Raw genomic sequence first — 15,819 nt, 5'->3', positions numbered from 1 at the left:
TTTAATTATCACTTGTTTCTTGATAGCCTTCATTGCATCAGTACCTTCTGTCGTCTTCGTTACCTCAGTGTTCCTGTGATTGTTTATTCCCTTCCGTGTGTTATAAGATCAATTAGTTGAGTGTGCCTCTTTACCTCAAACCGACCATACGACCTAGAGAGTTCTATCCTCTCCTCCCGGCCGTATATCCGCGCAGGCCTGACTGTCCACCTCTGGAACCTATCATTGTCCTGAGTCGTTGGCTTTCTAGAACCCTAATGGTTTCCTTGGGCCCTATCCGTAATAGCTATTCATGACAGTAGCCCCCCTTTTTATGACTGATTTCCACAGCAGTACTAAGATCGTCTGGCGTTAGGCATCCTCTTGTAGAATTCTGCAACCTTCTCAGGTGCATTGGCTAAATGGTCCAGAGGTTCCCAGGAGGGTCCATCATGTTCATAGCCCTCCCAAACTACTTGATATTGCAGAGGGCCACGCGAAGACACGCCTATAATTTCCTTGACCACAAATTCTTCCTCGCCATCTACTATGACGGGAGGAGGAGGAGGGTTTTTCTGGCCAGGAAGAGGATCCGACGCACATGGTTCCAGCAGACAAACGTGGAAGACGGGATGAACCTTCATAGTGGCAGGGAGTGCCAACTCGTAGGCATGCGAAGACACCTTCCGTAGAATCTTAAATGGGCCAAGCTTCTTGAAGTCCAACTTCTTTGAAGGACGAGTAGTTCGAATATTTCTACTCAAAAGCCACACTAAGTCCCCTTCTCGAAGGAGAGGGGCGGAAGATTTGTGTCGATTCGCGTACTCGGTCATCCGCTCACGGCTCCACGTAATTTCAGTCTTTAAAAACTGACAAATGTTGTCAAGCTCTTTAACAAAGTTCCGCAACGGGCCTTTTTCCACAGAGACTGGGAGCGACTCACGCCCACTTCTGGGGTGAAACCCGTGGTTCGCAAAGAAGGGCGTCAGCATAGTAGAACTGGACTCGGAGTCATTGTAAGAGAACTCCGCCAAGGGCAAAAGATCAGCCCAATTGTCCTGTCTATAGTTGGTGTAACCCCGCAGGTATTGCTCCAAAATAGAGTTCACACGCTCAGTCTGACCATCGGTCTGAGGGTGGAACGCAGTACTCAGATTTTGCTTTATGCCCAACAGTTTGGCTAAAGCCTTGGAAAAAGCCGACGTAAACAGACTACCCCTGTCGGACACAATGTCCAATGGCAGACCGTGGAGCCTATACACTGCTGACAAATAGAGCTTAGCAAAACCTGCAGCATCCAGCGAGGAATCGCAAGGTATAAAGTGAGCCATTTTGCTAAGCCTATCGACGACAACGAGAATCATGTCAAAAGAATTGGAGACCGGCAAGCCGGTGATAAAATCAAGGGACACAGATGTCCACCGAGCTTGCGGAATGGTCAGAGGTTTCAGTAGACCGTAGGGACTATGTCGCGCGGACTTGATCCGTTGGCAGACCTCACAATTTCGGATGTACCGGATGACATCACGACGCATCCCGGGCCACCAGTATTCCCGAACAAGAAGTTCAAAAGTGTTCTTTTGTCCAGGGTGTCCGCTAGGCATAATATCATGACAATTCTTCAATGCACGAACTCGTAGATCCTCGTTCGGCAAATATAGAAGGTCGTTGACAAACAAAAGACCGTCATTGTCAAGCCTGCAGACACTGAGGTCCACATCTGGAGGTTTGGTCGACTGGCCTCGAAGAGCAGAAATAACATCAAGAGCCCACTTGTCCGTGGATAGCGCGATTTTTACCTCGTCTACCAAAGACATGGTACCAATAAAATTTTCAGGGGGAATAATAGGAGCACACAGCTCTTTATCCTCCTCAGAAGAAGAAGAAACGAGGTCTTCGTAGCGTCTGGTCAGGGCATCAGCTCTAGAATTCAAGGAGCCAGGCCTATAAGTGATGACATAACGGTACTCGCTCAGTTCCATAGCCCACCTCGCTTGCCGTCTGTTCATGGCCGGAATTTGCTTAAGAACGGCTAAATTCCGATGGTCCGTCAATACCAGAACAGGTTTTTCCAGACTTTCAACCATGAATCGCCACGACTTTAGAGACTCCACAATGGCTAACAACTCCTTGTCACCTACGCCGTAGTTACACTGGGCAGGATTCATTTTTTGAGAGAAATAGGCCACGGGGTGTAGTAGAAGCCCCTTGTCAGTCGGGTGGTATTGAGACATGACGGCAGATATTACACGGTCAGACGCGTCTGTTTCAATAACAGTGTCCAACAGGTAATCAAAGTGCTTGAGGATAGGTTCAGAGCAGAAAAGGTCCTTCAGGGTGTGAAATGCTGCCTCACATTCAGAGGACCAGACAAAAGATTGCGTCTTTTTAGTCAACTCGAAGAGAGGTGTGCAGATTCTAGAGAAGTCACGGATGAACCTCCTATAGAAATTGGCAAAACCCAAAAAGGACTGGACTCCCTTAACAGTTCGGGGAGCCTCCCACTCACGGACAGCCGCAACTTTAGCGGGGTCCATCTTCAGAGCATCGGCTGAAATAACAAAGCCAACAAAGGTAGTTTCAGTCTTGTCGAATTCGCATTTTTCACCCTTGACAAACAGACTGGCCTGCGCTAATTTTAGCAGGACTTTGCGCACATGAACATCATGTTCCTCTTGGTTCAGAGAGAACACCAGGATATCATCCAAGTAACAGACACAGAATATGTCCAAATACTCCGACAAGACCTCGCTGACATATTTCTGACACGTGGCAGGAGCATTGGTGAGCCCAAACGGCATCACATTGTACTCAAAAATGCCATATCGAGTTCTGAAAGCTGTCTTGTATTCATCACCTTTCTTGATGCGAATCAAGTGGTACGCAGCTCTCAGATCCAGCTTTGTAAAAATGTTTCCCGTAGCCGCCGTGCGCAGTGATTCATTGATCCGAGGCAGAGGAGTTACGTCTTTGATGGTGATATCATTGACGGCTCGGAAATCAACACAGAATCGTAAACTGCCTGGCTTCCTAGCAAAAAGAATCGGGGAAGCCAGCGGCGAAGAGGAAGAGGAAATAAAGCCTTTAGCAAGCATGCCATCTAGATATTTTTTGACAGCCTGCAACTCGAGTGGAGTCATATCGTACAGCGGGGCCTTGGGGTATTTCGCATCGGGAACGAAGTTAATCGCATGATCAATGTCCCGGTGAGGTGGTAGTTGATCAGCACCTTCTCGAGAGAACAGAGGAAGTAGGTCATGGTATTTCTTCGGGATGCGTTCAAGGAGCCGTGCATGCTCTTGTTCCGGAGTTAGGTCCTCCTGATTGAGATAATCCAGGACTTCCTGAGCGGTGACACGATAAATCTGTAGTTTCTCAGCTTTGGCAAAGCGATGCAAAGCCTGAGACGACACCGTCACACAGGAACAAGACACAGCTGACGATTGTGCAATAAAAGAAGGAAGGGGTGAAGTGGCTGAAGCAGGAGCAGATCCCTCAATCTGACTGCCAGCGGTAGAAGCAATATTTTTGTCGTTTTTTGTATAAGAAAAATCAAACGAAGCGCCAGAATCAGTAGAAGCAGTCGAAACAGAAGAAGAAGAAGAAGAAGAATCAGAAGCTGCCACAGCATTGCCATCGGCGGTAGAAGTAACCGATATCTTGAGCGTATTGGAAGGCCAAGAAATTTCCGGGTTATGGGCGTCGAGCCAGCATTTCCCCAGGATGATGTGGTAGCCCCCAAGCTTCGTGATTTGAAAAACCAAAGTTTCTGAATAATTAGGAAAAGAGAGGGACAAAGGAACTTGGTGGGTCACTTTACCCGCAGCAGTTTCACTACCATCAACAACATGGAGCGACTCGGCTCTGGCCTTGAGAACAGTAGGAATCTGATGCCTTGCTATAAATTCAGAATCCACAAAACAAGTTGTTGATCCCGAATCCACCATAGCGTAGGCCTCAATGGAATTATTCACTGTCACAGGAATAACCAGAGGGGGAGAGTTACCATAATCGATAGCATTATCAAGAGAACAAGTGCTGATTCTCAAGAGACCCTCATCAGCAGCGTCAGGGCTAGCCAGGACCAGAGGGGAATGGGTCGGTAGCCCTTCTAGTTTTTTGACGCATCAGGCGCAGGGGCCGTCGAGGGAGCCCGGGTAGAAGTGGAGGGAGAAGGGACAGTAGCTGCGCGAAGAGCAAGGTTGTTTTTGGGGCAAGCCTTTAGCATGTGGTCCTTTGCGCCACACTTCCAACAAACACCCTTTGCCATTTTGCCGTCAGCAGTCTTACGGAAGGGTAGACCGTTGGCATCGGGACCTGCAGAGGTACCCTTAGCTGGCTTGGTGTTGGGGACAGCTTTTTGGGCGCCAGCATTTCTCGAACGAGAATCTTGCTGAAAGGGGACCACACCAGGAGGCGGTTGGATTTTCCCGTTGTTTCCCCGGGTTCGGTTGTTGATCGTATTGTCCAGCGTGTTGCAGAAATTAGCGAACTGATCAAGCGTTCCCTTAGGGGCAGGATAGGTGTTCCAAGCCAGAGCGTCCTGTATGTGGGGCTTGAGGCCTCGCTGAAATAGTGCAATGGTGAAATCAGCGTCGGCCCAACCGAGTTTCTTCAACAGCGTTGTAAAAGCAGAGTGATAGGCAGTACAAGTACCTGTCTGCTTTAAGTCGAAGATCTGCTGGGTCGCAGTCATGCGCCAGTCAGGGTCATCGAAAGCCTCAGCTAACGATTTCATAAAATCGTCGTACGTTTCAAAGTTCATGTGTCCAGTGGCCGGGTCCATCCGAGGCATGGCCCAATCCAGAGCGCCATCTCTAAGGTAGGAGAAGGCAGTCATCAGCTTGCGCTGCTCCGTGCGGTGGTGCTTGGGTGCAGCAGCAAATTTGACCGCAAGTTGCCTCTGGAACGCCTGGAAGCCTTGCTGATTGCCATCATAGGGCACGACATCAAGATGCTTGTCGGCCTCTTTCAACGGATCGGCATCCTCTTCCCGTTTGACTCGGGGAAGAGACTCAAGGGAGTTGAAGCGGGCTTCAGCGCCAGCCTGGAACGCAGCCCAGTAAACCTGAGCCGCATCAGGAACTATTACGGATAGGGCCCAAGGAAACCATTAGGGTTCTAGAAAGCCAACGACTCAGGACAATGATAGGTTCCAGAGGTGGACAGTCAGGCCTGCGCGGATATACGGCCGGGAGGAGAGGATAGAACTCTCTAGGTCGTATGGTCGGTTTGAGGTAAAGAGGCACACTCAACTAATTGATCTTATAACACACGGAAGGGAATAAACAATCACAGGAACACTGAGGTAACGAAGACGACAGAAGGTACTGATGCAATGAAGGCTATCAAGAAACAAGTGATAATTAAAGATATAGTACTAAAGAAGAAGGTACTATCGAAGAAGTGATACTATAAACTAGTATACAAAGAAGAATGGCAAAAGGGGTGTATGTGATTGTTAAGCTTGGGGAGCAAGAGTTAACCTGATCACACAGGGCAGAAGGCAACGCTATTTAAGGCGTTGCAGATTCTGACAACAGAGATCTTCCCAAGCTAGAACCAAATCACAGATAACCGAAAGTGGGGACATACGTAACTCAACGTTACCAGACGCTACTATCAAACCGGATGTTAGTTCACGAGATAAACCAACACGGCAGCAGCAGAACTGAAAATCCCTCAAGACACCCAGGCAACGATATGTCGCGTTACAGCGATATCGGCCTAACAGGTGTGGGCCCCACGCTCAAACGCTGTTGACACAAAAGGAACGAGAATAGCAGTCAACTCAGAATAAGCTGCATCAACTGCAGAGTACCGAGTTACCTAATAGCGATGATCTATAGTGTGCAAGCCGGCCACACCCGAGTAGATAAACCGGAGTGACACCTCAAGGTTACACAGACCACCAAGTGGTATAACCGTATCATCATACGTCCTTGGAACATTAGCGTGACACAACGGAAGCGGGGTAAGGTGCCAGGCATAACCCTATGCAATGGCAATGGCAAGAATGGCTATTCATGACAGTATGCTCCTTTTAAATGACTGATTTCCACAGCAGTACTAAGATCGCCACATCCTAGACTAGAATCAAGTCGGAGAATTCGCAAAAGGAAGCCGGGCATCTAGGGACACGGAAGTCCACCGGGCTTTGCAGAATCGGAACAGAAGGAATAAGCCAACCATACGGGTCTAGACACAGCATGACTCCGCAGGCAAGAATTGTAGATCTCGATGCACCAACAACATCGTGACGTATAGGGGATCAACGGAATCCCTAGCATGAAAGCTTGTACATCTGATCAACATAAAACAAGGCCTTGAAGTGCAACGACAACTTCGTAAGGGCCTCGTGTCCACAGACAAGAGGAAGGTAAAAAAGAATGGGAATAACGAAAGGCAACCTCATCAACCGAGGGGCAGCACCAAGGATCTTAAGTGGGAATAAGTTGAGAACGCAGCTCAGTACCCGCAAAGGCAAAGGTTTTTCAACCTTGTTGTCCTCCCTAGTTATGGCATTGGTCATAGAAGTAAGAGCCAGGCCTGTAGGTTATAACAAACAACAATCGCTCAGTTCCATAGCCCATAAATCTGTTGCCTGCAAGATGCAGAAGGTCCCCTGAGAACTACCAAGTTCTGGTAACAAGTGTACACCAGAGTGGCTACTCAGTTGGCACAATCATCAATCGCCGCGACATAATCGCCTCCACAATAGCTAAGAACCCCCTGGGACATGGTTCGATGGATGTAAACGAACACGATTCCGGTTGTGGGAGAATAGACTAACATGTGTAATGGGGACTCATCATCGATCGGGTAATTGGTATATGACAACAGACAGCATGGAAACAAAGACGTGCAGGATCCGTAAAGAGTATTGGTGAAAGGGGAAAACAAGAAATTGGTAAAGTCAGCTTGTCAAACTTGGCAGTATTTCAGCACAAGATACAAGACTGGCCTGCACCACCATAGGCAGGACTTCGAAGAGGGACATCGTGTTTCTTTTAACGAGAAGAAAAACAACAAGATATTGTCCAAAAGAGAGAGGCAGAGAGTAGGCCCAAGTGAAGACACAAAGAGGTCGCAGAAAGGAGACATAGAGTAGTCGCAAGTAGACGTAACAGAGTCGAAGAAAGTAACAGGCAAGAGAGCTGTCCAAAGTAGAGGACACAGAACATGTCACAAGAAGTAGACGTATAGTGGTCGTAAGTAGACACAACAACAGCCGAAAGAAAATAGTCCGAACAGTGGCCTAACGCATTAGACACAACTGTGGCACGAAGACTAGACATAACTGTCAAGAAGTGGGACAGAAGCGAGCTGTTAACAAAGCGAGTAGACAGCAACTGTCAATACCCAGACAGACACGGGCTGTCAGCAAAGCGAGTAGATATAAACTATCAATACCCGGACAGACACGAGCTGTCGGCAATTATAACCCAGCAGGGGTCAAACGCAAGCACCATAGTGGTCAAAGAAGAGACACAAAAAAAGCAGTCGCCGATGGACACACGGTGTCACAAGGAAGAGGCATTAAGAGGTGTCAACCCAAAGAACAGACACGAGCTGTTCGTAGAACCAACGAGCTCAGCAAAGAACAGACACTAGCTGCTGATATCATATAAATAGACCCAACAGGAGTCAAAACAATTAGGCAAGACAAAGGCCAAGAAATACAGACACAGAGGTCTAAAAACAGACATAAACTGTCCAAGAAATCCCACAAGAACTCAATAACATGCTTTGGCACAATGGCAGGTGTGTGAGTAAACTCAACAACAACACTTTATACACTCAGGTACCATGTTGTAACTCAAAGTAATCTGGGAGTTGGCAACATCATTGCTGCAAGCCAAAAGGTGCATAGCTGGTAGACATGGCTTTCTGGAAACCCCCGTTCAGATGTGGCAAGTTGTAACGACTGGTTGATGCGGGACCAAATGAACAGCTTATAAAATAAGGTAGTTGACCGCCCGTAAATCAACAGAAGATCGTACACTGCCTGGTTCCCGAGGACAAAGAATCGGAGAAGCCAACACTGAAGAAGTAGGGGCAATGAAGCCACGTGTGAGCATGCCATCCAGGTTTTGCTTGACAAGTTGCAAATTTAGATGTGCATCATCAGACGGAAGAGTATTGATATGTTCGGCAGTCGAGACAAGATTAACAGCATGACCTGCGTCTTGACAAGAGGTGGTTGAAGGTACACCATCCCGCAAGAACACCGGACGCAAATCATAATAACTGTCCGAACTGCATTCGGGATATCGCTTGTGCACTTGTTCTAGCCGTAGGTCATCCTGATCAACAGGATCGAGAACCTGCTCAGCGGTAGTGCGGTGAGCCCGCCGGTTCTCATTGCTTGCAGTGGAACGCAAAGCTTGAGACGACATTAGCCTAGAGGAACAAAGTGCTTCAACGAAATTAAAGGAGCTGGGACAGAGACAGTGCCATCAACTGACTGTCCACAGAAGAAGAGAAGTAGATTGAGAAATGGAATCAACTAAGAACCAGAAAGAGCCGAGTTATGACTAGCGGACGAAGAAGGTTGTGTAACAACAGCAGCGCTAGTATGATCATAGGAAGACGGGATATCGGCCGTAGTCGAGAGCCGGAACGAAAAGAAGAATAAGGTGTGCTAAAGAATAACAAAGAGTTGGAAGAATGTGTGAGTCTTTAAATGAAGCTTAACAAAATATTACGGATAGGGCCCAAGGAAACCATTAGGGTTCTAGAAAGCCAACGACTCAGGACAATGATAGGTTCCAGAGGTGGACAGTCAGGCCTGCGCGGATATACGGCCGGGAGGAGAGGATAGAACTCTCTAGGTCGTATGGTCGGTTTGAGGTAAAGAGGCACACTCAACTAATTGATCTTATAACACACGGAAGGGAATAAACAATCACAGGAACACTGAGGTAACGAAGACGACAGAAGGTACTGATGCAATGAAGGCTATCAAGAAACAAGTGATAATTAAAGATATAGTACTAAAGAAGAAGGTACTATCGAAGAAGTGATACTATAAACTAGTATACAAAGAAGAATGGCAAAAGGGGTGTATGTGATTGTTAAGCTTGGGGAGCAAGAGTTAACCTGATCACACAGGGCAGAAGGCAACGCTATTTAAGGCGTTGCAGATTCTGACAACAGAGATCTTCCCAAGCTAGAACCAAATCACAGATAACCGAAAGTGGGGACATACGTAACTCAACGTTACCAGACGCTACTATCAAACCGGATGTTAGTTCACGAGATAAACCAACACGGCAGCAGCAGAACTGAAAATCCCTCAAGACACCCAGGCAACGATATGTCGCGTTACAGCGATATCGGCCTAACAGGTGTGGGCCCCACGCTCAAACGCTGTTGACACAAAAGGAACGAGAATAGCAGTCAACTCAGAATAAGCTGCATCAACTGCAGAGTACCGAGTTACCTAATAGCGATGATCTATAGTGTGCAAGCCGGCCACACCCGAGTAGATAAACCGGAGTGACACCTCAAGGTTACACAGACCACCAAGTGGTATAACCGTATCATCATACGTCCTTGGAACATTAGCGTGACACAACGGAAGCGGGGTAAGGTGCCAGGCATAACCCTATGCAATGGCAATGGCAAGAATGGCTATTCATGACAGGAACAGAGCCAACGGGGATGGGCGGGGCACCATCGTCGGTGCGCAGACCAGACATGTAAGCCGCCACAATAGCCATTTTGATCTCAGCACTGAACTCCCTAGGAAGGGCACCGAGATGCCAGTTCTCAGGAGTTCGGTCAGGAATCGACAGGAGGAACGTATTGAGATGCTCGATCATTTCGCGAGTGAGGGCCATTGCGAGTTGAAACGTAATAGAGAGGGAAAAATAAATGAGGAGAGAAAAAAGTGCCAAAGAGAGCCAAAGTTGTAATAGCGTCGGGTCTTCAAATGAAGCTTAACAAAATATTACGGATAGGGCCCGAAGAAAGGATTAGGGTTCCGGGTACAGCCAACGACTCGGGACAATGATAGGTTCCTGAGGTGGACAGTCGGGCCTGTGGAGGAAGACGTCAGTTAGACAGAGTGCTAAGACGTATGGTCGGTTGAGATGAAGAGGCAACACACAACTTAGATGGCTATTCTGAGAATAGAGCGGCACAAAGAGGAAGGAGGAGGAACAATCACACACTTCAAAGAAGAAGAAAGGTTGAACTGCAAAGAAAGCAAGAACAGAATGGTATAAAGAAGAAGAAGAAGGTAAGCAAGTGCATGTGATTGTTAAGCTTGGAGAACAAGAGTAAACCTGATCTGTAAGGCTTTACGGTCTAAAGGAGAACGCTTTTAGAACAGCAGAAATAAATTAAGAAACAGATAAAGAGAAAAGACTAATGTACAAGAAAACGGGCGGAAACAACACTATCTATATACGCGCGGTAGAGGTATGACGCGTACCCTTGACAACGACGGTGTGCACACGGGTTTGGCAGGCGGTGAGTAACGGCGGTGTGCAAGGCGGTGTGGACGGCGGTGTAAACGGCGGTGAGGGCGGAGCCTGAGCCTACCTCGATCCATAGATCGTTACAATCGCCTCCTCCTCCCTCTCCTCCGGGGGACTGCTGGCAACTTCCAGGGGCACTCGTGGGTCTGCTCGTATCTCTCGAGCGCTGCTGTGTCTAGGACGTGTGACAAGGATTCCCATGTTGGCTCTGCCCATCCAGTCCACTGGACGAGCACTTTGTGACGTTTGTCGACGACCTTGTGTTGTAGGATCTCGTCGACAAGGTACTCGCCAGCCACTAAATCGCCGGAGGCTTCTTCGGGCGCGATTGCAGGTGGTTCCGGGTTGGCTAAGACTTGGGAAGGCAGAGGGTCATCACGGGCGCGGCGGACAAGACTCACGTGGAAGACGGGGTGGATACCGGTGGGCGTGTCTAGTTTGACAGCGTGCGTACCGACGACTTGGATAACGCGGTAGGGCAAGGCAAGCCAGTCGAGTGTCTTCGAGGGGCGGATGGTGCGCACGTTGCGCAGACGCAGGTAGACTCGGTCGCCGACTTTGAAAGCTTCCGCTGCCTGGCGTCCCCGGTTGGCATGTCGTTCCTGTGTTTCAAGGGCGAATGCCATGGAGGCCTGGGCGAACGCGGTTGCGTCGCGGTGCTTGGCGAGCCAGTTGTGGCCGGCAGTGGCGGGGGAAACGGTGGAGCCTGGTTCGTGGTCGGTAGTCATGTCAAGGGGGTCAATGTTGTAACCATGGGTGAAGAAAAAAGGGGAAAGGCCAGTGGCAGTAGCGGTGCGATTGTTCAGGGCGACCTGGGCTTGGGGGAGAAGTGCAGCCCAGTCGTCTTGCAGGAAAACAGTGAAGGCACGGAGGTAGGTCTCGATCTCCTGGTTGGAGCGCTCTTGGGCGCCGTCGGTCTCGGGATGGAACGCAGTGGAGAGGCGGCGGGTGATGGAGAGCTGGCGACAGACTTCTGTCCAGAATAAACCGGTGAACTGGGGACCTCGGTCGGACGTGATGGCGCGGGGTAGACCATGGTGGGCAAAGACGTGTGTGATGAAGGCTCTGGCTACGTCAGAGGCAGTATACGATTTCAGCGGTATCAAGATTTTACTCTTTGACAGCCGGTCTGTAATACCTAAGATAGTAGTGCAGCCTTCGGACTCAGGGAGACCGACGATGAAATCCATGGCGAGTTCTTGCCAGGCACGGTCCGGGACGGGCAGGGGCTTCAGGAGGCCACGCTTCTGGTCGCGCCAAATCTTGCTTTTACCGCAAGTGTCGCAATTACCAACGAAGCGGCGGACATCGTCAGAGAGGCCAGGCCAAGCGTAGGAGCGGCTGACTAGATCACGGGTTGCTGATCCTCCAGGGTGACCGGTGAGCGTGGAGTCGTGGACTTGCTGGATGATACGAGTGCGGAGGGGCTCGTAGTACGGGATCCACAGGCGGTCACGCCAGAGGAGACGGGTGGCGGAGTCGAGGGTACACTCGCTGATCTGCCAAGGAAGGCCCCACTCGTTGGGGAACGAGCGGGCTTGTTCTTGGACAGCTTGTCGCGCTTGCCAATAACGTTCGTTATGGGTAAGTGCCGAGTGCCAGAGGGTCTGGAGTTCCGGGTCAGCAAAAGGGGCATCTAGGGCAGCGTGGTCGAGGGTCAGGGTTCCTTCAGGGTCTTTGTCAGGCTCTTTAGCCCAAACGGCGGCGGCAATGACGAAGTCGGGCCCGTCAGGGCGCAGAACTTGGTGGACACGGGACTGGAGGCGTTCATCGGAGAGGTCTTGGGGCAGGTCTTGGTCGCGGCGGGAAAGGGCATCGGAGGTCACTTGAGTAACGCCGGGTCGATGAATTAACCGAAAGTCGAACTCGGACAATTCATGGGCCCAGCGGCGTTGGCGTTCTGACAGGGTTCTTTGCTTCTGGAAGTACAAAAGGTTCTGGTGGTCGGTGTGTACTTCGAACGGGATGCCAGCGAGGTAGGAGCGCCAAGCGCGGAGGCAGGAGTGGATGGCCAACATTTCCTTATCGTGGATAGGATAGTTGACTTCCGCTGGGCTGAGCTTTCGCGAGAAGTAAGCAACAGGACGCCAAAGAGAATCAGCACCTTGCTGTCTGAGGGAACCTCCCAGGGCCCAGCCGGAAGCATCGGCTTCAACGATGGTGGGGAGGTCAGGGTCAAAGGTGGCAAGGAGCGGGGCAGAGACAAGGGCCTTCTTCAAAGCTTCAAACGAACGGAGTTGTTCGTCTTCCCACTTGAAGGGTTGATCCTTCTTGGTCAGCAGAGTCAGGGGAGCAGCGACGGTGGAGTATTCGGGGACAAAACAGCGGTAGAAGTTGGCAAACCCAAGAAAACTACGGACTCCGCGGACAGACGTGGGAGCCTCCCATTCCTGGATAGCCTTGACTTTGTCTGGGTCTGCACGGATGCCGGAGCCGGGTTCAACGATGAAACCAAGGTACTTGATGGACGGGGACTCAAATTCACTTTTATCCCAGTCAAGCTGTAAGCCAGCATCTCCGAGAGCGCGGATGATCTGACAGACAAGGTTACGGTGTTCTTTGCGGGAGTCAGAGCTGTAGATCACTACATCGTCGAGGTAAGCAGAGCAGGAGATACCGAGCCAGCGGGAGAGCACATGATTGATAAAACGTTGGAAAGCAGCAGGAGCACCAGTGAGGCCGAAAGGGGTGACTAGCCATTCATACGCTCCGAGATGGGTGCGGAAGGCCGTGTAGGCTTCACTACCTTCTTTCAGGCGGAGACGGTGGAACGCGGAGATTACATCGACCTTGGAGACGTACTTGGCGGCAGCGATGTCACGGAGGGTGTCGTTGATCAGTGGTAACGGGTAACCATCCTTCTCTGTGACGCTGTTCAGGGCACGGTAGTCTACGCAAAAACGAAGACCACCACCAGGTTTCTTCACGAAGATGACAGGAGCACCTCCCTCAGCACTACTGGCTCGGATAAAGCCAGCGTCGAGCAAGTCGTAGAGAGTTTTCCGGAGCAGCAGCAGTTCTTCTCGGCTCATTGAGTACAGAGGGCACGAGGGCGGGGACAAGCCTGGTTTAAGGCGGATCTCTGTATCAATGCCAGGGCGGTTCGGGGGGAGCTCGGAAGCTTTCTTCCTGTCGAAAGCGTCGATGACAGGAAGGAGCCACTCGGGACAGTTGGCGCGGGGGTCGGTGTAAATTTTGGCCTTGAGGGCCTTCTCAATGTCGTGAAGAGTGGCGGAGAAGATGCGGACATTGTGAGAACGGCGGGCTCTGAGGTGAAAGGCGCGGACGGCGTGGGCAGTAACAGGGAGGACATCGGGATTGGCAGTACAGTTGGTAAGACGAAGGGGAGTGGGCAAGCGGATGAAGACTTCGTTCTGGGCAGGGCGGAGGGAAGCGTCGTGCTTGGCAATCCAGCCTTGACCCAGGATGAGGTCCTCAGTCTGACCAGGGACGATGTAAGCGTAGAGTTTCTCGTCCAATCCTCCGAGACCAAGGTCAAAAACGGCGACTTGATCGATGACGGGTGGGTTTTGGTCATTAACTACTTGAGCAATTGGACGAGGGCAGATGGGCAGGATAGTAGCGTGGGCGCGGGTGGCGGTGCGCGGAGAGACGGTGGCAAGACACAGGCAACCGGAGTCGACGAAGGCAGAGGTAGAACAAGTTTTATTGAGAACAACATCTATATAGGTACCTCTAGCCCCCATTTCCTCCCGAGCGATCTTCTCTCCTTGGGGCTCTAGACGGCGACGTTCGCCTAGAGCTCTCCATTTCCCGACATGTCGCGGGACGCGGGCGTGGGCACAGGCAGGGGCAGAGCTGGGGTCGGCGCAGCAAGCTGGGGAAGGTTGGTGGAGCGGACAGGGACGGTAGTAGTGGGGACAAAGTTCAGTGGACAGTTCTGGCGCAGATGGCCAGTCTGGCGGCAGCGGAAGCAGGCGCGGTTGCGGCGGAGGCGCTCGCGCTCCTCGTCGGTCAGGGGCTGAAGGGCCGTGGCAGTGACAGTGGGAGTCCAATCCATAGCATCGGGGTGACGAGCAGCAGCCGACGGGGGAACGGAGGAAACAAAAGGGCCAGCAGGAGCAGGGGAAACAGGGTGGGCAGCGTACGGAGAGTAGGTCGTGTTATCAGTGAAAGCGGAGTAGTGGCCGCGGCGGGGACGAGGTAGGAATTGCTCAGCCTTGGAAGCGACGTTTTGCATGCAGTTGGTAAATTCAGGGTACGTCGCGGGGACGTTGACATAGACCATCGCTTGTCGGAGGGCAGGCGCCATGGCGGTTTGCAACTTCGAAATGCGGTTGCGGTCGCCAATGATGTTGGCGTCCTGGAGGACTTTTTCGAAGCGGGGCAGGAACAAGGCGAAGGGTTCAGAGGGTCCCTGGCGCATGTTGTCCAGGTGGAAGAGAGCACGGTCAGCAGCAAAGGGGTCGATGAATATGGAGTCCAAGTACTCCAGGAACTGGTGGGGCCCGGTGTCGTTCAGCAAGCCCTGCTCGAAGTACGCCACGACGAGGTTCTGGGCTTCTACCGTCATACGCGCAAAAAGGTACGCGTATTGCTTGCGGTGGTCACCGATTGACTCGCTGTCCAGTGCAAGCTTGGAGCGGGCACTCAGGGCCCAGACGCGGTAGGCAGAGCGTTGGCCGGAAAACAAGGCGATATCCGGGAGGGCACGCTTCCTCGGTTCGAGGTTTCTTTCCGTAGTTGCAACGGGCACGGGAGCAGCGGGGACAGCAGTGGGGACAGGGGACGCAGGGACGACGGCGGGAGCGGAAGTAGCGGTGGCAGCACGGGCAAAAGCTTGGAGATCGGCGATGGCCTGATCTCGTTTTTGTTGGCCACTGTTGAACTCGTCGCGCAATTGTTGTTGCGCGTGGTCGTGCTTCTCGTTGAGCTGCTGGATGGCTTGCAGCAGATCTTGAAGCGACGGGGCCGCCGGGGCTGGAACAGGGACAGTAGGATCGGACATGGCTGTCGGAGGAGGCTCAGAGTCGAAGAAGACGGTGTTGTTGGAAGTGGTGTCAGAGTCGGGGTCGGTGGTAGGTGCACAGTAGGGCATGTGACGGTGGAACAAAAGAGGAACAGAGAGAAACGATGTACAGGTGGCGGGTGGTAACGAGGAAAAGGTACGAAGACAGGGTAAAAGAAACGAGGACAGTGTAAACAAGGGTAGATCTGTTTCTATTGTAAGGCTTTACGGTCTAAAGGAGAACGCTTTTAGAACAGCAGAAATAAATTAAGAAACAGATAAAGAGAAAAGACTCATGTACAAGAAAACGGGCGGAAACAACACTATCTATATACGCGCGGTAGAGGTATGACGCGTACCCTTGACAACGACGGTGTGCACACG

The 15,819-nt window shown here is 51.1% G+C and overlaps 5 protein-coding genes across 5 annotated transcripts; all 5 read right to left on the bottom strand.

The window, feature by feature from the left end:
• Positions 1-335: 335 nt before the first annotated feature.
• Positions 336-3,926, bottom strand: BROUX77_003452 (uncharacterized protein; the record flags this gene model as incomplete). The annotated part of the gene is made up of 1 exon (XM_073748105.1): positions 336-3,926. One exon carries the CDS (start codon positions 3,924-3,926, stop codon positions 336-338), a length of 3,591 nt encoding a protein of 1,196 aa, XP_073605877.1.
• A 164-nt stretch (positions 3,927-4,090) lies between these two features.
• BROUX77_003451 (uncharacterized protein) lies at positions 4,091-5,969 on the bottom strand (the record flags this gene model as incomplete). The annotated part of the gene is made up of 3 exons (XM_073748104.1): positions 4,091-5,064; positions 5,575-5,595; positions 5,918-5,969. The coding sequence occupies 3 exons, from the start codon at positions 5,967-5,969 to the stop codon at positions 4,091-4,093; spliced, it is 1,047 nt and encodes a 348-aa protein (XP_073605876.1).
• A 3,576-nt stretch (positions 5,970-9,545) lies between these two features.
• BROUX77_003450 (uncharacterized protein) lies at positions 9,546-9,824 on the bottom strand (the record flags this gene model as incomplete). Its single annotated transcript, XM_073748103.1, has 1 exon — positions 9,546-9,824. One exon carries the CDS (start codon positions 9,822-9,824, stop codon positions 9,546-9,548), a length of 279 nt encoding a protein of 92 aa, XP_073605875.1.
• Positions 9,825-10,546: 722 nt separating this feature from the next.
• On the bottom strand, positions 10,547-14,173 carry BROUX77_003449 (uncharacterized protein; the record flags this gene model as incomplete). The annotated part of the gene is made up of 1 exon (XM_073748102.1): positions 10,547-14,173. One exon carries the CDS (start codon positions 14,171-14,173, stop codon positions 10,547-10,549), a length of 3,627 nt encoding a protein of 1,208 aa, XP_073605874.1.
• A 50-nt stretch (positions 14,174-14,223) lies between these two features.
• On the bottom strand, positions 14,224-15,525 carry BROUX77_003448 (uncharacterized protein; the record flags this gene model as incomplete). Its single annotated transcript, XM_073748101.1, has 1 exon — positions 14,224-15,525. The coding sequence occupies one exon, from the start codon at positions 15,523-15,525 to the stop codon at positions 14,224-14,226; it is 1,302 nt and encodes a 433-aa protein (XP_073605873.1).
• Between the last annotated feature and the right edge of the window lie 294 nt (positions 15,526-15,819).

Source organism: Berkeleyomyces rouxiae (genome assembly GCF_048999995.1).
Source record: "Berkeleyomyces rouxiae strain 22BRR77 chromosome Unknown BrBRR77_ptg000003l, whole genome shotgun sequence".
Classification (NCBI taxonomy): domain Eukaryota; kingdom Fungi; phylum Ascomycota; class Sordariomycetes; order Microascales; family Ceratocystidaceae; genus Berkeleyomyces; species Berkeleyomyces rouxiae.
Note: the sequence above shows the minus strand (reverse complement) of the source record. Positions and strands in the feature narration are given on the sequence as shown.